The sequence below is a fragment of the Gopherus evgoodei genome, chromosome 3, assembly GCF_007399415.2.
Source record: "Gopherus evgoodei ecotype Sinaloan lineage chromosome 3, rGopEvg1_v1.p, whole genome shotgun sequence".
Lineage (NCBI taxonomy): Eukaryota > Metazoa > Chordata > Testudines > Testudinidae > Gopherus > Gopherus evgoodei.
The window spans coordinates 120,108,480-120,130,805 of record NC_044324.1 but is presented as its reverse complement, the minus strand read 5'-3'; the positions used below and the strand labels follow the sequence as shown (position 1 = coordinate 120,130,805).

Below are 22,326 nucleotides of genomic sequence, written 5' to 3'. Positions count from 1 at the left end.
GACGTGTATTCGACGACGGTGTAGGGAAGCAGTGACGACCGCCATACACTTCGTGAAGACACGAGGGGCCGAGGAGAGGCCAAAGGGGAGAACAGTAAACTGGTAGTGTCAATGATTTACCACAAAGCGCAGATACCGCCTGTGCGGGGGATAAATTGCAATGTGGAAATATGCATCCTTCATGTCGAGAATGGCGTACCAATCTCCCAGATCCAGGGAAGGAATGATGGTTCCAAGGGATACCATGCGGAACTTGAACTTTTTGATGAATTTGTTCAGTCCTTCCAGGTCTAGAATAGGCTGGAGGCCCCCTTTTGCCTTGGGAATTAGGAAATATCAGGAATAAAACCCCTTGCCCCTTAATTCCTCTGGTACCTCCTCTATAGCTCCAACTGAGAGGTGCCTGCGGACCTCCTGGATGAGGAGTTGCTCATGAGAGGGGTCCCTGAAGAAGAGGAGAAGGGGTGGGAGGGAGGGGGTGAAACAAACTGAAGATGGTATCCAAGCTCCACCATACATAGGACCCAACGATTTGAAGTCAATTGGGACCACGCAGGGAGGAACGGGGAAAGGCGGTTGTAGAACTGAAAGGGATCCGGGGAGGCAATTGGTACACTGCTCTCGGGCGCACCCTCAAAAGTTTGATTTGGGTCTGGTGTTGGTTTGGTGGGTCCAGAATTGTTACCCCCTTGAGGTCCAGACTGACGTCTGTGGTTGGTGCGACCTCGTCTTCTGGCAAGGTCTTGTCTTGGCCGAGGTGGGAGGTAAGGGCGCTGAGGTTGGGAGTGGAATGATCGTCTTTGAGTCTGAGGCGTATGCATTCCCAACGAATGCATAATTACGCGGTTGTCCTTCAGACTCTGCAGTCTGGGGTCCGTCTTTTGCGAGAACAAGCCTTGTCCATCAAACTGCAAGTCTTGTATGGTATGTTGCAGCTCAAGTGGCAGGCCGGACACTTGCAATCATGATATACATCGCATGGCTATGCCAGAGGCGACCGTCCCAGCCGCCGAATCGGCAGCATCTAGTGAGGCTTGTAAGGAGGTCCTCGTGACACTCTTCCCCTCCTCCAGGAGTGCTGTAAATTCCTAGCAGGAATCCTGCGAAACCAAATCGGTAAACTTCCCGACCGCCTCCCAGGTATCGTAATTGTATCTGCTCAGGAGGGCTTGTTGGTTCGCCACGCGAAGTTGGAGGCCTCCCGCGGAATAGATTTTCCGTCCCAACAAATCCATGCGTCTGGCCTCCCTAGATTTAGGTGCAGGGGTTTGTTGGCCATGGCGCTCCCATTCATTGACGGACTGTACCACCAATGAACAGGAAGAAGGGTGCACACAGAGGTACTCATACCCCTTGGAAGGCACCATGTATTTCCGTTCGACCCCCCTGGCTGTGGGTGGGATGGAAGCCGGGGATTGCCAGATAGTGTCTGCTCTAGCCTGGATCTAACGGATGAAGGGGAGAGCCACTCTGGTTGGTGTCTCTGTGGACAAGATGCTAATCACCGGGTTCTCCCACCTCTGGAACCTCCTCTACTGGAAGGTTGATATTCTGGGTGACACGCCGCAGAAGGTCCTGGTGTGACCGGAGGTCAATTGGAGGCAGCCCTGACAATGATGTCCCCGCTACTGCCTCATCCGGGGAAGAGGAGGATGACAGCCCCGGGACAAGTGGGTCCTGCACTGACGCCTGGGCCGGGGGGACCTCCGTCTCCGGAAGATCATGTGGGTCCGGTGCATGTGCACTGGTTTCCTCTGTTTCCTCTGGTTTCCAGCGGGGGGAAGTCTGCTGACGGTGGCCTCGGGAACACGGTGCTCTGAGTGACCGGAGCATGATGGGCCAGTCGGTTCGCCTTGGGCTTGATCATAAGCCCAAGGTGTCCAAAAGGACCACTGATGAGGTCCGTGGTCCAGGCCATGGGCATGCATATCCGAATCCCCATAGGAGGCACTGTCTGCATGGGAGGAGATGGATGGATGACGCGAAGGCCACGGAGGAACTGAAGTCGATTGGACCAGGTCTCTGCGTCCACTGGACTCTTGGCTGAGCAGTACCAGAAACGGTACTGGGAGTCGTAGCGGTGCCAGGAGCAGGACCGGGACCTGCAACCAGCATGGTGCCAGGAGGTCGACCGGTGCCTTACGTCTCCATGCCAAGATCGGTGCTGAGAGTACCGCGAAGGAGACCGGGATCCCGAGCGGTGCCGCGAGTACGACCAGTACCGGGATGGAAAACGGTACTGGGACTGCGAGTGGCGCCAGGATCGGGAGCGATGGCGGGACCGAGAGTGTCCGCGGGACCTAGATCGGGACCGGCGGCATTCGATAGTGCCCGGCGAAGATGGCCTCATCATGGCGGGCTTGCCCAATGCTGAACAACCAGCACCGGTGGTGCCGGGGGGTGGGGCAGCTCAGTCTCCGTCAAAGCAATTAGTTCCTGAGCTGTGGAGAAGGTCTCTGGCATGGAGGGCACTACGAGCCCGACCACAGCGTGCGCCGGGGAGCTGGTAGGCACTGGACTCTACAGCTCTTGTGAAACCAGAATCAACGGTGCGGAGGCAAGCGGTGCCGCGGCAGTTGACGGTGCCAGGCGGTCCCCCATGGATGTACGCTCTGACTGCGGTGTAGATACAGGTGCCGCAGGAGCCTTGTGCCTCTTGCTACTCGGGGAGAGGGAGCGGTGCCGGCCAGAAAGTTGAGCCAGTGAAGGCTGTTGCCGAGAAGTCTTTAGTGGAACCGTACGCTCCGGTGCGGAGAGGGCACTTGTCCCCGGTGCTGGAGTTGGTGCCAAGGATGGAGGAGTTAGAGCTGCCTCCATCAAAAGTTGCTTCAGGCGAATGTCCCGCTCTTTCTTCGTTCAGGGCTTGAAAGCCTTGCAGATTCGGCACTTGTCCGCAAGGTGGGATTCGCCCAGGCACTTTAAACAGAAGTAGTGCGGGTCTCTTGTGGGCATCGGCCGATGACAGGCCATGCAGGGTTTGAAGCTTGGTGAACCGGGCATGGGCCCCGGTACCGGGGGAGGAGAAGGGGCTAGACCCCGATCCTCTTTAACTATATATACACAACTACTATAAGAACTACTAATATAAATGTTAACTAGAACTACAGAAAAAGGAACTATGGACACAATAACTATATAACGAGCGAATAGCTAGGGAGGTGGAGATCAGCTAAGCCGCGCTCCACTGTTCAAACGACCAACACGGGCGGCAAGAAGGAACTGAGGAGCGGATGGGCCGGTAGGGGTATATATCAGGTGCCATAACAGCGCCACTCCAGGGGGAACCCTGCTGGCCCACCGAGTGTTGCTAGGGTAAAAAATCTCCGATGAACGTGCACGCAGCGCGTGCACTCCTAACTGAAATGAGTATGAGCAAGCACTCGAAGAAGAATCAGTGATTTCATTAAAACAGCAAAAGTGAAAACAATAGGAGTGAAAATGGTGTAACATTCTGCACTGGCTAATGACCTGAAGAGGAGAATCTCCAGAGCATTCAGTTCTCCTCTGCAAAGCTGGATGAAAAAAAACTCCTGAGACAACTACCTACAGTGGCTGTCCATTTAAACCAGGACTCAGATTTTTAAAAGTATTTAGGCATTGCGGTACTTATTGGTACAATGCTTAACTGACTTAGACAACTAAATCTCATTTTCAAGAAGGACTGCCAATGGGATTTAGGTTACTAAGTGCCTAACTCCCTTTTGAAAATGAGATTTTAGTCTCTTAAGTCAGTTAACCATTGAAACACTGAGTGCAGCAATGCCTAAATAGCTTTAAAAATCTAAACCCAACTCACTATCTCTGAAGTTTTTATGGCATATTACAGATAAGAAATATCCTTTCTGTATTACAGATCAAGACTTCCCTCACCCCCATTATATGCTCAATTTAACCCTCAACTCTTCATCTCTATCACAGATTTTTTCCACTTTCAACACACAACTCAATTATCTTGGTTTTTACTTTTTTTCCTCCTATACCCCAAATCCAACAAACAGGGACAAACACTAGCAAAGTCTTTATTGCCCTCAATTACAAAGTGTTGAGAACAGAGTAGTTCATAATGAACAAATAATGCATTATTTCTTTTATACCACTGAATAGGATGAACAGAATAAGCAGGAAGGATTTTGCAAGCAGTTCTCAAGCCTTTCATGAGCTACTCTGTACTGAGCTACCCAAGGTATTGCCCCACCTCCCCCCATACTTAAGAAATGGACAGTGAAGAAGCACCAACATTTTAATTAGTGATGAATGTTTTTAAACAACACTGGGAAACTGAAAGTCACTTGACTGTTTTGACTGCTAAGTCCTAGATGCATACAAACTAGTCTGCTATAATAGGGGAAAAGTTCATAGTTTACCAGGAAAGAAAATAATCGTTTATTTTAGTACAATGAAAAACTAATTATGCTTGCAAAAAAGAGGGAGAACTTACATTTCTCTGTAATCACTGTCCTAACATCTGAACTGGAAGTTTTATTTTTCAAATTTTGAGCCAAAGTAAAAACAGAATCCAGCTGAGGATGGCGCTGTTCTAAATCCTCTTTTGTTATCTGTAAGAATCAATATTTGATTTTTTTTAATTAGAAAATGCAAATTTTAACATTATAAAAACATTTTATGGACTACGTGTAGTTATGAACCTAAGACCAACTGTGCTTGTAGACAGCTGTTACCATCTTTATTTTACAAGTATAACATACTTTCGGTGTCACAGTATCATAAAGCTACTTTATTTTGATTGGCTATTATTGAAGATTCTGAAGTGCAGATTAATCTATGTGAACAACACATTAATTGGAAGTGCTGCACAATATTTCTGGCTGCCTCTTTTTTCTCTTTTGTAAATTAGTTTCTCACTATAAAACCTAACAGTAATCATTATCAAAGGAGAAAAAGAAAATCAGCCTGTTTGATACAATCAGAAATGTGAGTATCACATGATTTTGGCAAAATGATGACTAAATTACTATACCCACATTTAATGAATGCTATGAAGTTAAAAAAAAAACTTCTCTAAATCTACCACACACTGAACTCTTCTTCAAAAAATTCTGACATTAGAAGTCACAACACAAACAGTTTCTTAGGAATTGCCTAGACTACAGTTTTTGGTCATGTTGTAACTCATGTTGATTAATTTACAATTAACATCAGTAAAATGAACATAAATGCTAATGTAGATACTCACAGACATCTATGCCTAGTCCTGGCTCAGCCTCACATGGACTGTGATCAGGAACAAACATTTGTGAGTGTCTAACATTAGCATTTACAACTGTTTTTCTAATTTAAAATTAAATGGAAATAAATTAACTTGCATTATAATACAGCCTAAAATACACTTATATTGCATAGATAATAAGCACAGCTTTCTAAACTGACCAAAAGCTGATGTACTGACTTTCAACAAAAGGCATATACCAGCAAAGGATATTGGTAATGCCCCTACACATATACACTCCACATACAGCACTTTTTCTCCAAATCTAAAGGTCTAGGTGTAAAAACAGTACAGCCCTGGAGATGTAGGACAAGGGCTTAACAGGGGAAAGAAGAACAACAATTTTAGAACTACGATATCTACATCTATATCTCTATATATCTATCGATATCTATAGATATAGATAAAGATTTTTATTTCTCAGTCATTTTCAAATAACTCTGTACTAGCTGCAGTAAGATACAATTATTTTCTCTTTGTTTCTTCCCTCAGAATATATAGAAATTTGAAAAAAAAAAATTAAAGTTGTTGTGGCACATCAAGATTACTAGCTTCTCCAGTGAGACATACTTTCATTCGTGCAATTGTCCGATTGATCTCTTCTGCATTTCCCACAGTGACTATGTTTGACTTGAGCATCTGGTCAATCAACACCAGCCAATCAGCCAGTTCAGTTGTAGTTTTATCCAGATCAGCAGGTGCAGAATATTCCAAAGCCTGCTGAGTCTGTACAGGAGCTTCAAAGGGAGAGGATACTAGCACCACATTTTGGACAGCAGGATAAGCTGAAACAATAAATATAGTCAGCATTTTTAAAAAGATTCTTTCCCTAATATTTAAAAACATCAAGTCCAAAGTGACACTGGTGAGAACTACAAAAAATATGACATTTTCTGTAATATCTACAAATTCATGCCAGTGTCTACAGTGAAAGAATAGCAACAATGATATTTGAAGCACCTTGACAACAGCGCGCACACACACACACACACACACAAATCAGAGAAAACAAAATACATGTCGCTTGATTTTATACCAACAAAGAGTGACCCAATGATTCACATTCATTAGAAAACAATAGCAGCTCCCAAAGAAAACGTTGCAAAAATCAAACTTGAATCATGATTTCTAGATATATAATAACTTGCTGAACTAAAAATATCAGGTCCAAAGAAGAGTGCATATGCCCTGGACATATAGATCTTGTTTCCAGTTGGGTAGGAAAGGCAACTACTGACCCACTCTCTGAAAGAGAAAAGTTACTTACCTTATAGTAACTGGAAGTTACTATATGGTAGGTAACTTTCTCTTCTACTTCGAGTGCTGGTCCCTGGGTGTATTCCACTGTGGATGACTGACAAGTAGTACTCAAACAGAAGGAGGGTGTGAGGTTGCAGATGGCAGAGCCAAATGAAGGAGTGTTGTTCCAAAAGATGCATCAGCAGAGGGGTCTCGTACCAAGGCATAGCATCTAACAAAGATTGAGCTTCACAGAGCTGTCTTACAAATATCAAGTAGAGGCACTTCTTGAATCCACGTCATAAATGTTGCTTAAATTCTTGTTGAATGAGCTCTTATCCCATGAGAAGGAGGAAGATTAAACAACTGATAGAGAAAAATATGGCCAGAAATCCATTCTGAGATTGCTTGAGAGGATACAGCCTGACCCTTTTCACCATGGTGACAAAAAGTTTAGGGAATTTCCTGATTCTTTTCATTCTCTGCTGATAAAAGGCTAGGGCTCACCCAATGTTGAGGGAATGGAGCCTCCTTTCTTTTAAGAAGAATACATGTAAATGGATAGACTGGTTCAGATGAAACTCAGACTACTCTGGGGTTGAATCTAGGGGCAAACATAATGAAACTTCATCCTTATGGCAGGATTGGCCATCAACACACCCTGATCACCAACTCTCCTGGCTCAGGTGATTACTACCAGGAACGAGACCTTCATGGACAGGAGAGACATGGAGCAAGAAAGCTAACGGTTCAAAAGGAGGCTTAGGGCATACTGAGAGAACAAGATTCCAGTTCCATTGAGGGGTTTTTTTTAAATAGGCAGAGGGGTTCTGATTTGGCCCTTCTAGAATCTGCTAGTGGAATCCTTCCTACTATTAGAAAGGATGTTCTGTACAGCTTCAGTGCACAATTACTCTAAGGACAATGCTCATCCAGGCTCTGAGATGTAGTGGACACAAGTAGGGTTGCCTGATCTTGCCATTCCACTGAGTAAGGAGATTGGGAAATAGGAATAATGATCAGTGCCTGAGATACATGCGTAGGAATATTTGGGAATCAAAACTGTCTGGGCCAGTTGAGGGCAATAAGAATAACTCATGCCCTATCCTGCAAAATCTTGCACAAAACTTGACACTGTAGTGGAGGGAAGGCATAGTTCATATGATCTGACCATGGAAGATGTAGAGCATTGTCCCGTGAGTGGCAACCCAGGGTTCTTCTAGAACAGTATATGTTACATTTCCTATTTATTTGGGAGGCAGATTGGTGGGGAACCCCCACAGAGCAAAAATATTGTTTACCACAGAGTTGTGAAGCATCCATTCATGATCGGACCACAAAGTGTCAGCTGAGAGTCCGCTAGCACATTCTGATTTCCTGGGAGGACTACTAACAGGGCAATCTGATTAGCAATACACCAGTTCTACAGACTAACCGCTTCTGTGCACAGAAGGGTGAATCTCACTTCAACTTTTTGTTGATGTAAAAGACAGTTGTGACACTGTCTGACATTATGGGGGGACGGAGACCTTGAACAAACAGGGGAAAGTTTTTGCAAGCCCTTCAAACTGCTTGTAGCTCATGGACTCTTGAAACATCCAGGTGCCTTGCACTGCACTGTTGTTCATGTGCGCTCCCATTAGGAGCGCACATGATTGTCCTGTCCTATGTGGAGGCAAGGAAGGGAATGCCAACGCATAGCTGGAGGGGATTCTTCCACCATGACAAGGATGACACCACTTTGCTGGGAACAGTTACTATGGCGTTCATGGACTGTTGGTTTGGCAAGCACATAGTTTGAAGCCATGCTTATAGGTGAAACAAAGGTGGAGTCTAGCAAAAGGTGTCACGTACGTGCATGCGACCATAAGTCGGGGAGGGGGGAGGTGGAGCGGTCTTGACAGGCACTCTGTGGCTGGTTATTATTGAGACTATGAATTAGTCACGGAAGCCATGGATTCTGCAATTTTACGAGATCTCCGTGACTTCTTGAAAATTCCAATAATTCAATCCGGGGCAGCAGGGCTTGGACTCCACCTTCAACAAATCTGTGATTTATTGTTTACTGCCTGTGTCCTGACCTTGACTTTTAATAAAAAGACCCATGACAAAAATCGTAGCCTTAATTACAATCTTGTCCAGGGGTGGCCAATCTGTAGCTCCTGAACCGCATGCAGCTCTTCAGAGCTTAATATGCAGCTCCTTACCTAGGCACTGATTCCAGGGCTGGAGACATAGATGCAAACTTTCCAGTGTGCTTGGGGGTTCTCACTTCTCGACCCCCTGCTCTGCCCCAAGCCCTGCCCCCCACTCCACCCGTTCCCCACGGCCCCTGCCCCTTCGCCTGCCATGCCCTCGCTCCTCCCTCCACTTAGCCTCCTGCGCACGAGAAATAGCTGATTTCAGGGGGAGGGCAGAGTAGGAGCTGATTGGTGGGGGGCCACCGACAGGCACTGGGGAGCAGATGGAGGGCTGCTGACGTATTACTGTGGCTCTCTGGCAATGTACATTGGTAAATTCTGGTTCCTTTTCAGGTTGGCCACCCCTGATCTAGTCTATGATACAGTATATAGCCTGAAACAGCTCTGTCCTGCTATGGGAGACTGTCAGTAAAATCCATACATTTTCAACAATTCAGAAAGTCACACTCACCCTGTAGTGCTTGGTAATTGGCTATCCTGAACCAGAGGCTGGAAGAAGAAAAGACCTTCCTTCCCAATAAGTTGGGGTAGATCAGGGTTGTTGCCTAGATCGCTCTGCAGTGGCTGAAGAACTAGGAGTAGGGTGAGAGAACAGGAATTCTGTCTCTTTGACAAAGACATACCGTTTTTCTGCCCCCTTAGGGATGGGGATTCTGGTAGCTTGGATATTCTAGACCACCCAAGCTGGTTCCAGGATGGCTTCATTAACTGGGAGGGCTATTGTACTGGAGCATGTCCACGAGCTTGGGTTAAGGATCCTGAACCTCCTCAACAGGAATCTGCAGCTCCTGGAATTGATTATAGTCGTCGGGGGAAGATGGAAACAAAGTCACCACCATGTCTGGCACTTAAGATGGCAATCTCATCAGATCTGATGGAAACACTGGATCTGGCACATACTCCTCCTCAATAGGGTTCAGGGGCCGCTTCAGTTGTCCCTTAAAAGGGGAGGGAAGGATTGACTCCCTAGCAGACCAGACCAACAAGATGGCACTGATCCGATGGCCCCCAGTATAGCCAAAAGGATGGATCAAATGGGGTTCATGGTGGTCAACAATTCTGAGGTAGATGGTAAGGTGCAGGTATGTCACAAGTTGGCCCAGGGTCTTCCGACTGGGTTGGAGGACGATGACACATAGGTTCATTGGGCGGTTCAGAATCTCCCAATGAAGAAAAAAAATTGATTCCAGTTCCAAAAGCAGTGCCCATGCTGCTGCTGGAGGGAAATAGTAGCCCAGAAATGGAATGGGAGACAAACTCCTTCCAAAGGCCAGCTTCTCTGGTGGAGCTGTAACTTCTCTCAAAAAGAAGGGGATCCAAAGAAGTGGGAGACTTTGGGTCTGGGAGAGCAAAGATATCCTCAGGAATAGAATAGGCCTCAGCTCTTCCCAGAGTGAGAGGATTCCTGTCTGTCTGAACCACTGGAGCCGCAGTAAAGAAAGTCTGTGCCACAACCGTTGCAGATGGTACTGTGGGTGACAAATGCTCTCACCGATCAGTCTTCATCAGTGCTGGAGGTTCCTGAGTTTGTGCTTGGGAGGTACTGGAGACACCAGTACCACCAGATCATGATCCACTGCCAATGAAGCCCTTGTGAGCTCTCTCAGCAAGCCTCTGAGACTTAGTACATTCTAAGCTCTCTTGGGCTGAGCTAATACTCAGTTTAGGCAAGACTGAATCCGACGACTTTTAAGTGGATTTGAAGGAAGATTTAGTCTCAAGTTTATGAGAATGCTCCCTCTTCTGTCAACAAGACCCTACCAAAGGCTCTGTGGAAGCACATTCCCTTGCTCCTGATTTGACACACTCTTTGCTTAGTCTGGCTAATGCATAAGAAAGTGGGGGTGGGGGTTCCCTAGCCGTGGTCATATTGGGCCTCATGGCCTTTTCCATCAGGAGGCAAAGTTCCCACCCTTCCCACCTTGCTGCAATGTGGGTTTCCTCAAGGTGTACAAGGAGCAGTGGCGGTCATCGCTGAACAAGAAGGATCGCGGGCAGGAAGCACAAGTTTTGAAGCCCGGAGTCCTGGGCATAGCCTAGTTTCCAACCCAGACCATGCAGCAGTGAGAAGAAACAGGAGAAGGAAAGTCTACTCTGCTCTTTGTCTCTTCAGACAGAGGCACCAGATGAGCCAGGGTGCACATGCGGACCAACAGACATTGATTTCAAAATTCTCTGGTTCCCAACCCACGTTTACCCACACTGAAATACACATACAAACCAGCACTCAAAGAGAACTGAAGTATTTCTTCCATTATTACTAGGTCCAAAACTAATACTATTGATGGAAAACCACAAGATCTTTAAAATTCTCAACACAGAGCTCACCTCAGACACAAACAACTTAAGCTATGGTTTAAGGCCTTGCACAGATTTAGCAATTCACAGCTTGGCGTGATGTCTGGTTGGATGGAGCAGGAACAATAACACTTCTAGTCTGGTCCTTATCCCTTCCTTCAACACTCAAACCTGGTTACACTGAGGGCTCCCAATCTTACTGTCCGATGACTTGGGATGTGTATATTTTAAAACACACACACATTTCAATGCATCACCAGATCACCTTCCAAAAATACCACAGAATACAACTGCACAGATATGTTAATCAAGCAGGAGTTCAAATCATGGACATTTGCCTTCCAGTAATAAAAAATATGAACCATTGTTCGCTTAACAGTCTTGATTTCAACTCAAGACAATACAGACCCTTGACAGGCTGAGATTATAACAGAATTATTTGCTCCATTTAAATTTTCCTGGGCGAGGAATTTTGAAAAACATTATGAATCTATTTACTTAATTTCAGATTTCAATCTCTTTCAGGCAGGGACTGTATTTGTTCTGTGCCTTTAAAGCACCTGGGTTTCTGATCCATGACTGGGGTGCCTAAGCACTATGGTAATACAAATAATAAAGAAAAGTGGTTTTATTCATCAATATTCAATTCTCAAGCAACAACAAAAAACTCTAACTTGTCCTTTTCCCCAATTAAGTGCTCCAGTGTTGCCAATAATACAAAATCAGTCCTAAATACAAGGATGCAAAATCTGCATATTACAATCTCCACTTCACCCAAGTTAGTACAATTTTTTTTTTTAACTGCAAACAGGATTAAACTCAATTGAATTAGACATGATTGTAAAATGTTTTCTGACCATCACTCACCAGAAGGCTTTGCCTGTGTCACAAGATGGAGCTGCTGAATATATGCCTCGAGTTCTCTCACTCTGTCAGGTACCTCTTTGAACAACTACAGCACAGCATGGAAGGGCAAAAAAACCACAAAAACAAAAAAGACCACTCAGGCTGTTTGCTTTTTAACAGCTATAAAGAAACACTCATTAACGTAGCTAAAATATTGATCACAAAATATACTAAAATACTAAAGCTATGTTTACAATGAAGATTTCTTCAGACAGCAAAGAAAGCACCATAAACACCTATAATTTAATAACTGCAAGCAATGTCACCCTGTGCTCAGATAAGAGTTTTATATCTATCTATATACAGTGTAATGTTTTATATACGTGTGTACACCTGAGTTAAGTTTGCGTCAAACAGAACAGAATTTAGACACAGGTCAGATAATCTTTTCCATTCTTTTTTGCCGAAGTACCCAGCTGTGATGCATTCCCTACTAGCTAAGATATTAGCAGAGGCACACAAGACGTACCAAAATATGAGGCGAGGTTTTTACAAAATATATATAAATTATCTGACTACTAGAGCCAACCAAATTTAGTTACACTATTATTTTGGGAAAAGGAAAGGAAAAGGAAGAGGGTTACTTGGCTTGAGGAGACAGTGAGAGAGATACAGACCTTTTTTCCTCTCTACAGCTACCGAATCCCTCTTCCCCCTAGCAAATATTCAGATTCCTGACCCACAATCAAACTGTCTCATCAATCTTCACACAACCTCAATCACACTACTCCAGTCTCGGGTATCCTCCTATCTTCATCAGGTCATTAAGCCGAAGCGGTCACATTTCATTAGAATTTCTAATTCCTACTATCTAAAAGGAGAGAATATCCAGGTAAGACATGACCCACCCACACTTCCTCAAGTAACTTGAGTTTGGTTTTATTTAATATTTGCTATGGTAATTGCAAATATTCAATTTCTTATTAAAAATCTTTTGAAATGTCAATTTCTAATTGATACTTTCCAGCTTGTTTTTAAAAAAAAAAAAACAAAAAACAACTGTCTCATTCTAGCTCTTTGAAGGAAAACCAGTTCAACCAGAAAGATCTAAACCAAAGGAGAATTCATACTGATTGAACAATTTTTAAATGAGCTTAGCACTTAGACATGGAACAGTACTTATGCTCTATATTATGGAGTCTAGCTTTCCGCTGATGTGCATGGACAGCTTCCAAAAGCATTAGTGGGAGTCACACATGTATGGAAAGGAGGAAAGACCTCTACCTAATAAACTACTAGACATGCTGACTATACATAATTAATATGGAGAAAATACACACCTTGTTCCACTTCATATTGATAGCCCTTAAGGTGTCAGAAATTCTCTCTTTTTCCTGAAAACCAACGATTTTATCTGAAAGTACCTCAGATTCAGTTCTGTTCAACCATTTCAGTTTTTCTCCTTGTACTTCCATTTCCTCAGTTAAGACCTACAGGGAGCAAGAGAGAACTTTAGTTTGAAGATGACTCTGCGTGTGAATGCACGCGCGCGCGCACACACACACAAATAAATGTTTAGTTAACTGAAGAATGTGACATTTGGAGAGTTGATTAGGAAAAATTAACCAAATCAACAGCATATAAACTAGAGATCTAGTAATTAAAGCCCTGTGTGGATATTTGTATCCGCATCTAATCTACAATCCACAAACATGGTCTACAGATATCTGCAGATTTGCAGGGCACTACTAACAACAACAGAAAACAGAGTGATTAAAAGCTTTATTTGACTATCAGAGTTTATTTTCTTCCTGTATAAAACACAAAAATCTGAGGAACTGAAAGTAAAAGAGAATAGCAAAGGGATCTGCTTTTATACATTACTCATGAAAGCTACTCAACTGCTACATGCATACTTTGGTTTGGTTACCTTTCGGTGTGGCCAATATATTCAAATTATAAAGCACTGATTACCTGTCTCCCCACCTCAGTTAAAACTATGGTCTGTTCCAGTTTTCAGGTCTTTAAAAACTAAGGCTGCAATCCTGCAACAAGCTCCAGACAGGCAGACATGGCAGGTAGGGGGGAAATAGAGGTTAAGAGGAAATTTGAAAGTTACCCTTTAAAAAAAAACTCATATCTTATTTTGACCCCTGAATCTTCCCCCCCTTATTCACTCTTGCCTGTGTTAATGTTACATGGCAGGACAGATCCAGCAAAAAGTTTGTCTTGCATGTAGTCACCAATTGACTTCAATGGGATTATACATGGGGAAAACAGTGTGTGTTCAGGGCCTTAAACTATAAGCACTGCATAACAGGGACCAGGTCATCTATTTGTCTGCAAAGCATTTAGCACAACTAGATAAAAAATTACATTGTTAACAACAAGGAGAACATGTATGCAACCATTTATCCATCCACATTTTTATATATTGATGCCCCTCAGCAGAATATCTGAATGCCTATAATAATCATTAGTAATACTTTCCTGGCCAGGTTCTGGCTCCAAGTGTGGGCAGAGAGAATATAATGATCAGGAAATGACAAGATTAGCTTTGATAAAAGACGGTTCATCACCTTTGTAACTGTTATTCTTCGAGATGTGCTGCTCATATCCATTCCAGTTGGCGTGCGCACGCCGCGTGCACGCTCGTCGGAAGATTTTTACCCTAGCAACACTCGGTGGGTCGGCTGGGCGCCCCCTGGAGTGGCACTGCTACGGCGCTGGATGTATACCCCTGCCGACCCAGCCACCCTTCAATTCCTTCTTGCCGGCTACTCCGACAGAGGGGAAGGAGGGTGGGTTTGGAATGGATATGAGCAACACATCTCGAAGAACAACCGTTACAAAGGTGAGTAAGTGTTTTCTTTTTCGAGTGCGTGCTCATATCCCTTCCAGTTAGGTGATTCCCCGGTCTTACGCAGGCGGTGGGGTCGGAGTGAAATGTGGCAGAATGTAAAACTGCTGAGCCAGAGGCTGCAGCATCTCTTGACTGTTGAACCAGAGCATAATGTAAAGCAAAGGTATGGACCGAGGACCATGGAGCTGCGCGACAGATCTCGTGGTTAGGTACACCAGCCAGCAAGGCGGCAGATGAAGCCTGAGCCCTGGTAGAATGCATGGTGATGTGGCTTGGGGAAATATGAGCCAAAACTTAACAAGTGCGGATGCACGCCATCACCCAAGATGAGATCCTCTGAGAGGAAACAGGTAGGCCTTTCCTTCCATCTGCTAGCGCGACAGAGAGTTGGGGCATTTTATGAAATGGTTCTGTCCACGCAATATAAATGCGAGCACTCTACAGACGTCCAGGGAGAGCAATTGTTGCTCCCATTGCGTTGAGTGTAGGTAACATGAAAGGCCGAAACCACCTTAGGGAGGAAAGCCGGGTGTGGTCGTAACTGCACCTTGTCTTTGTGAAACATAATGTACGGCAGAACCACCGTAAGAGCCCTGAGTTCGGAGACTCGTCTGGCCGATGTAATGCCTACGAGCAAAGCTGTCTTCCAAGACAGGTATAGCAGCGAGCAGGTCGCTAACGGCTCAAATGGGGGAGACATAAGTCTGGTTAAAACCAGGTTGAGGTCCCAGGTTGGGGCTGGGAGGCGTACTTGAGGGTGTAAGCGCTCCAAGCCCTTGAGGAACCTAGAAACCCATAGAGTGTGAGAACACGGAACGACCACTTGAGCCTGGGTGGAAGGTAGAGATGGCTGCCAAGTGTACCCTCAGTTATGACACCGCTAGGCCTTGCTGTTGTAGGCCTGAGGTAGGCCAAATAGAGAGGATCGAGACCTCAGTAGGAGTAAGATCAAGCGTTTCGCACCTGTAGGAGAAACGCTTCCACTCGGCCAGGTACATTGACCAGGTGGAAGGCTTCCTGCTACTCCGGTTTAGTCATGCACCAGCCACACCATGAGGTGAAGAGACTGCAGGTCCGGGTGGCGAAGCCTGCCGTGGTCCTGAGTTATAAGGTCTGGGGGAGTGGCAGGGTAATTGGGTTGGCTATTGACAGGTCGAGCAACGTGGTGTATCAGTGCTGCCTGGATCATGCTGGACTGATCATTATGATACACGCTCTGCCCCTGCAGAGTTTGAGCAGGACCCAATGAACCAGCAGGAAGGCATAAAGGAGTTGGCCCTTCCATGGCATCAGGAAAGCGTCAGAGATCGATCCCGGGGAGAGATTTCGGAAGGAGCAGAACATCTGGCATTTCCTGCTCCCGCGGTAAGCGAACAGGTCCATGTGGGGAAAAGTCTCCACTTCTGGAAAACAGAATGCATCACACCGGGGCAGAGCGACCACTCGTGAGACAGGAAAGACCTGCTGAGTCAAAGCACCAAGGCGTTCCGAATGCGTGGGAGAAAGGAGGCTACCAGATTTATCGAGTGGGCTATGCAAAATTCCCAGAGATGGATGGCCTCCTGACAAAAGGGGGAGGATCATGTCCCTCCCTGGTTGTTTATGTAGCACATGACCGTTGCGTTGGCTGTAAACACTGAGACACCACAGCCTCGCAACTGCTGCTGGAACCCCTGGCATGCCAGGCAGACTGCTCTCATTTTTGGACATTGATGTGGAATGCCAGCTCCTGAGAAGACCAAAGGCCTTAAGCTCGAAGGTGACCGAGATGAGCACCCGAGCCAAGAGATGATGCGTCCGTCATCAGGGACAGTGAGGGCTGGGGCGGATGGAATGGCATCCCTGCCCATACCAGGGAGGGAGTCAGCCGCCATTCTAGGGAGCCTAGGGTGCTCCAGGGAATGGTGACTACCATGACCATTGGGTCCCTGTCCGGGCGGTACGCCGAGTTGAGTCAAACTTGGAGAGGACGGAGGCGGAGCTTGGCGTGGTTGGTTACAAACTTGCAGGCAGTCATGGGACCCAGGAGACCGAGACAAGTGCGAGCTGAGGTCGTTGGGAAAGTCTGCAGACCTCGGATGATTGTTGTCATCGCCTGAAACCGCAGCTGTGGTAAGCAGGCTCCGGCTAGGTCGGAGTCCAGGATAGCTCCTAGGAAGTCTAACCTCTGCATGGGAACCAGAGTGGATTGTTCTATAGTAATCATCAGGCCTAGACGTGTAAATAGGTCCTTGACGATGCCCACATGCTGAGTGATTTGTGTCTCAGTCTCCTCAGATAAGCTAATCGTCCAGATACGGAAAAACGCATATCCAACATCGGTGAAGGTAGGCGGCGACTACGGCCATACACTTGGTCAGTACCTGTGGGGCTGCAGAAAGGCCAAACAGTAGGACCGTAAACTGGAAGTACTGACAGTTGGCTAGAAAGCGGAGGTATCTCCCGTGCGGAGGGAAGATGGCAATGTGAAAGTACACGTCCTTCATATCGAGGGCGGCATACCAGTCTCCAGGATCCAAGGATAATGGTTCCCAGGGATACCATGCGGAACTTCAACCTTATTATAAACTGGTTGAGTCCTCGCAGGTCTAGGATAGGTCTGAGACCTCCGTTCGAGTTGGGGATTAGAGAATAATGGGAGTAGAACCCCTTGCCCCTTTCGTCCATCGGAGTCTGGGCCTCTTGTAAGAGGAATTGCTCATAAGAGGGGTCCCTGAAGGGGGACAGGGTAGGAAAAAATTGGAGGTGGTACCCATACTCCACCGTGCGTAGGACTCAGTGATCTGAAGTTAACTGGGACCATGCCAGGAGAAAGTAGGAGTGGGATCCCGGCCTGTAACTGGTACGCCGCCCTCGGGCGCACCTTCGAAAGTTTGTCTTTGGTCCTGGTGTTGATTGCGAGGGAAACGGACTGAACAACTAGTGAGCAGGGAGATGGATGGACATACAAGTAGCCGTAACCCTTAGAGAGCACCATATATTTACGCTCGACTCTCCTGGCCGCAGGAGGGATAGAGGCTAGGGACTGCCACATAGTATCGGCATTTGCCTGGATTGTCCAATAAACGGGTAGGGCCCCTCTAGTGGGGCAACCGCCGATAGAATGCCCACTACCGGGTCCTCTACCTCCGGACCTCCTCCACCGGGAGGTCCATATTGAGTGCTACCCTCCTTAGGAGGTCCTAATGGGCTCTCAGGTTGTTGGTGGGCACCTCAGAATCGCGGCCCTGAGCATAAGAGCTGTCCGCATGGGATGACACTGATGCGTGTCTGGATGGCCATGGAGGTGCTGAAAAACCATTGGCAGAGTCTCTGACTCTATCGGACCTTGCCCAACTCGGCACCGGGGACCGGTACCGGGAAGCGTACCGGTACCCGGAACGAGATCCAGACCTGCGACCAGAGCGGTGCCGGGAGGTCGACCGAGATCTCTAGGCTCGACATTGGGAGCGGCTACGGGAGTCACGGTGCCTGTAGCGGTGCCGGGAGCTGGAACAGTGCCGAGAGTAGCGGGTCAGCGAATGGGATACAGACCAGTATGGCGAGTGTGACCAGTACCAAGGAGGAGAACAGCACTGGGACTGCAAGTGGTATCGGGAGCGGGAGTGCTGACGGGACCTGGAGCATCTGCGGGACCGTGATCATGAACGGTGCCGCTCTGCTGTGCCGACAGAGGATGGTCATATAAAGGGAGGCTTGCCAAGAGACTGTATTACCCGCACCAGCGGTCAGGCAGCATCGACTCTGTCGTGGCAAGGAGATCCCTCGCCATTGGGAATGTATCCGGCGTGGAGGGAACAGTAGGCTCAACCACAGCGCGTACCGGGGATCTGTCAGGCACCAAATTCGATGGCCCTCATGGGACCGGGATCAACGGTGCCAACGTCGTCAGTGCCTCGGCAGGTGTCGGTGCGGGGCAATCCGACTTAGACGAGCTCTCTGGCTGCAGTGCAGTTGGCATGGAAGCACCAGGAGCAGGGAGCTCAACCACGGCGCGTGCCGGGGAGCCATCAGGCACTGGCAGGAGGAGTCGTAGGCTCTCTCAACCTTGGAGAGAGGGAGCAGTGCCGAGTCGACTTCGGTGCCGGCGACGGCTGGTGCTAAAAGGCCTTGGCAGTACCGGCGGGTTCCGGTGCTGAAGAGGCGCTTCTGCCCGCCGATTGATCATCGCTCAGCGCCAAAGGCGGAGGTGTAAGTGAAAGTCCTGCTCCTTTTTGTTTTCGGCTTAAAAGCCTTGCAAATGGGGCACTTAGCTGTCAAGTGCAACTCCCGGAGGCCCTTCAAACAGGATACGTGCGGATCTCCTGTCGGCATCGGCTTGCGGCAGGCCGAGCATGGTATAAACCCGGTGAGCCGGGCATGGGCTCCGGCACCAGGTGCGGGGAAGGGGCTACTCCCCGAACCGCTCTAACTATTACTAAACTAACTATGCTAGTACAGCAAAAATGTGTAACTATATAAAAAAATATATGAAAGGTTTATAACTATACACACGAGAACTACGAGTAACTAGGGAAGTGGAGGTCAGCTAAGCCGCACTCCACTGTTCCAACGACCAACACGGGCAGTAAGAAGGAACTGAAGGGTGGCTGGGTCGGCAGGGGTATATATCCGGCGCCATAGCAGTGCCACTCCAGGGGGCGCCCAGCTGACCCACTAAGTGTTGCTAGAGTAAAAATCTTCCGACGAACGTGCACGCGGCACGCACATACCTAACTGGAATGAATATGAGCAAGCACTCAGAGAAGAACTACTGGTTGGGCACTATACAATAGACTGCACTTGAATGAACAATTGATGTAATTTTAACCAAATTACCTCGTTTAAACAGATCTGAAGGAAGTTTGATTTCTGTATTCTATTTGAGACTATTAGTTGAAATTTCAACCAAGTAACACTGCCAGACAGTGTTGTGTTCCTGAATGATGTGTTCCATTCTATTCAGGTACTGACAGCATTCTCTCATTATCATGCTCACAGATACGACAGTATTATGTTATTAATGTTCAACACTGATAAAATTTAAAAGACAACCAAAAGTACTCCATGCTGACTAAAAGACAATTAAAGAAATATTCAGCTTCCCAGTAACAGGACACAGGTGTCATTGTTTACAAGTATTTTGATTGGCTATTTACTTGCTTATTTTCCTTGAAGTGCAATAAAACATTGACACACATTGGATAACTTTATAGTAATCAAATGCATTCTGATATTAATTATAACTTCCTACATTCAATCTCAAAAGTGTTAATACAACTCACTTTGATAAGTAAAAACACCACTTTAAACAAATTATAATTTCATGCCCTTGTTATAATTTTTGATGGTATTCAGTCTGTTTAGTCGCATGAAGATATATGATGTTGTGCAATTGCTCTTACTACATTTCATATGCCACAAATTCTTTTTCTGAAGTGCCAGCTGTTGTTTTTGAACTGAGAATGTAACAAAAACATTTTAAGGTTTCACAGCATAAGTGTATGCTGACCTACTGCATCCAATGGCATCTTCTCCTACCTCATATGCAACTCTCAACTGGCCCTCAGTAAAAGCTGTCCCTTATTTTGGTAATTAATCTCATGTCACTTTATGCAATAATATTTTTCTTGTGCCTCTCCTCATTTTGGATATTTATCCCACATTTGGACATGGCAGATTCAAAATTACTGAAAGACACACAGGCACTCAAACACATTTTAATCCATCTTGCCTTTAATTCTCGCAGGTTTTCTTCATGGTTGAATGTAGGTCTCATTTCCAGGGAATTTTCTACATTTTCCAACCAGCAACCAAACTCATCCAGCTTCTTCTTGTAGTCCATTAGCTGCTGATTCTCTCCTTTCAGTCTAAAAAACACAAATTCGACAGCAGATAACAGACCAAAATGAAGCAAATGGAGACAACTTGATTAAAAGTGGAAAATACATATTTATTGAGAAAGACACTTGCAGCAAATCTAACGTTTGCAAAATTTCATGTTCAAATACTAAAGCCTGTTGAGGTGTGAGATATGCTGCCATAACTGCTAACAGTATGTACCATTCCCACACTACCTCCAATATGACATGCAGCTCTCTCTTTTACACTAATGATGGTTACCAAAAGAGTTGGTTTTCCTGATCAAAGGATTCTTTCCTCAATCATAAAAAAGCAAATCACATTCAAATAACTATGGCTTAAACTTTACTTTAAAAATCTCCAAATAGGTTTTTCCAAAAATCTGTATAAAATATTAATTTTAAAAGTTCACATGAACCAAGAGATCAGAAAGCCAAGTTTCAGAAATTACTAGGGCCTAATTGCTATAACCCACTATAAGACCATTGTTTGTGAAAATATTCAGGAGAGCCTCTAAATATGCAAACATTGGGAAAGGATAATTTTTTGTAGCACGTGAAAACTTACTCAGGTTTTGCCTAATAAAATAATCAAGAAGATTTTCTATATGCAGCAGTGAAGACTTAAAATTAGATTTGCTTCAGAAAACACAAAAATTGTATTAATTATGGGGATTTAGCTTCACAATTTCCATTAAAATTAATGACACATGGGGATTTCATATCCGACACAGAAATACTGAAAATGTGCACATTTATCTCAGACTGCCCTTGAACTTTGATCTTTTACAGAAAATTTACAGTAATAAATGGATTCTGATCTTTCTATTCTCTGATTATATTTTCTCCTTCAAAACGGATTCTGATCTTACTTATAAACTCTCCATTCAGATAAACGATTGTGTATGAAGCTTTCAGCTCTTACAAACGATATATTTTCTCTTTGTGTCCTCTATTACTTCATTTTTGGATTTCAGACAAAAATGTTCAGGTTATTGCAATGTAAAGATCAGCAGAAATGTACTTACAGCTAATTCCTCTGGGTTAGGTTGAACTGAATGTAGCAGTGGTCCCTCCAAATAATCTGATTTTGCAGTGAAGCCATTTTAAAAAGAGAAAACTGTAGGGAGGGGGAAGAGGTGGGCTTGTGTTTGTTCGTGTTAACAGCAATCTGAGTAATCAATTGCTGATGCTTTTATGAGAAAGTGGTTCTATGAGGCAGTTTGAAAACAGGGTCTAAATGTCAGGAAAATTCAGCCTAATAAATAGTGTGCAATAGAAATCTATACCTCCTCTGGAGTCTTCTAAATGAGATTCCCCCATCATATCTGCTCAGACACCCAAATTTTTGATTAACTTATTACCTCTGTTGTCTATCCATGATCTCAGCAGTAATTGCTTTCCAGCGTTTATTTAACCCCGCCAGTTTTTCGTGCAGAAAGCTCCCATCTGTAGTGGAGAGTTTCTGTATGATTCCTTCCCCAGTTCTGTTCAGTGTTGAAAAGCTGGTCTGATGACTGCTGACTCCTTCTTCTAGTTCCTGTCACAAGTATGAAAACCACGCAGAATTTTATTACTGACCTAAACTGACTTTGATTTATGGCTTATAACATTGAGAATGCATCCTGGCTGCATATTATTTTACCAAAAAGAACATTTTAAACTACTTTACATCAACAATCTGCAGCTTTAAAAGAATGATTAAATGCTTGTTATTAAGTCTAGGCCAACTTACAAATAAATATAATTTAAAAAAAAAGACTGATGCACAATTGGCTATTGAATACAATTGAATATAAAGGAACTGACTTT

The 22,326-nt window shown here is 45.4% G+C and overlaps 1 protein-coding gene across 10 annotated transcripts in view; it reads right to left on the bottom strand.

Moving 5' to 3' along the window:
• Positions 1–22,326, bottom strand: part of UTRN (utrophin) — a 638,628-nt gene that overhangs the window by 360,233 nt on the left and 256,069 nt on the right. For all 10 annotated transcript variants that reach the window (XM_030556487.1, XM_030556489.1, XM_030556490.1 and 7 more), the window contains 6 exons: positions 21,879–22,054; positions 20,388–20,523; positions 13,152–13,301; positions 11,833–11,917; positions 5,798–6,012; positions 4,439–4,556 (listed from right to left, as the gene is read on the bottom strand). In XM_030556487.1, coding sequence (XP_030412347.1) covers positions 4,439–4,556; positions 5,798–6,012; positions 11,833–11,917; positions 13,152–13,301; positions 20,388–20,523; positions 21,879–22,054 — 880 coding nt within the window. The remainder of the gene's footprint in view (positions 1–4,438; positions 4,557–5,797; positions 6,013–11,832; positions 11,918–13,151; positions 13,302–20,387; positions 20,524–21,878; positions 22,055–22,326) is intronic.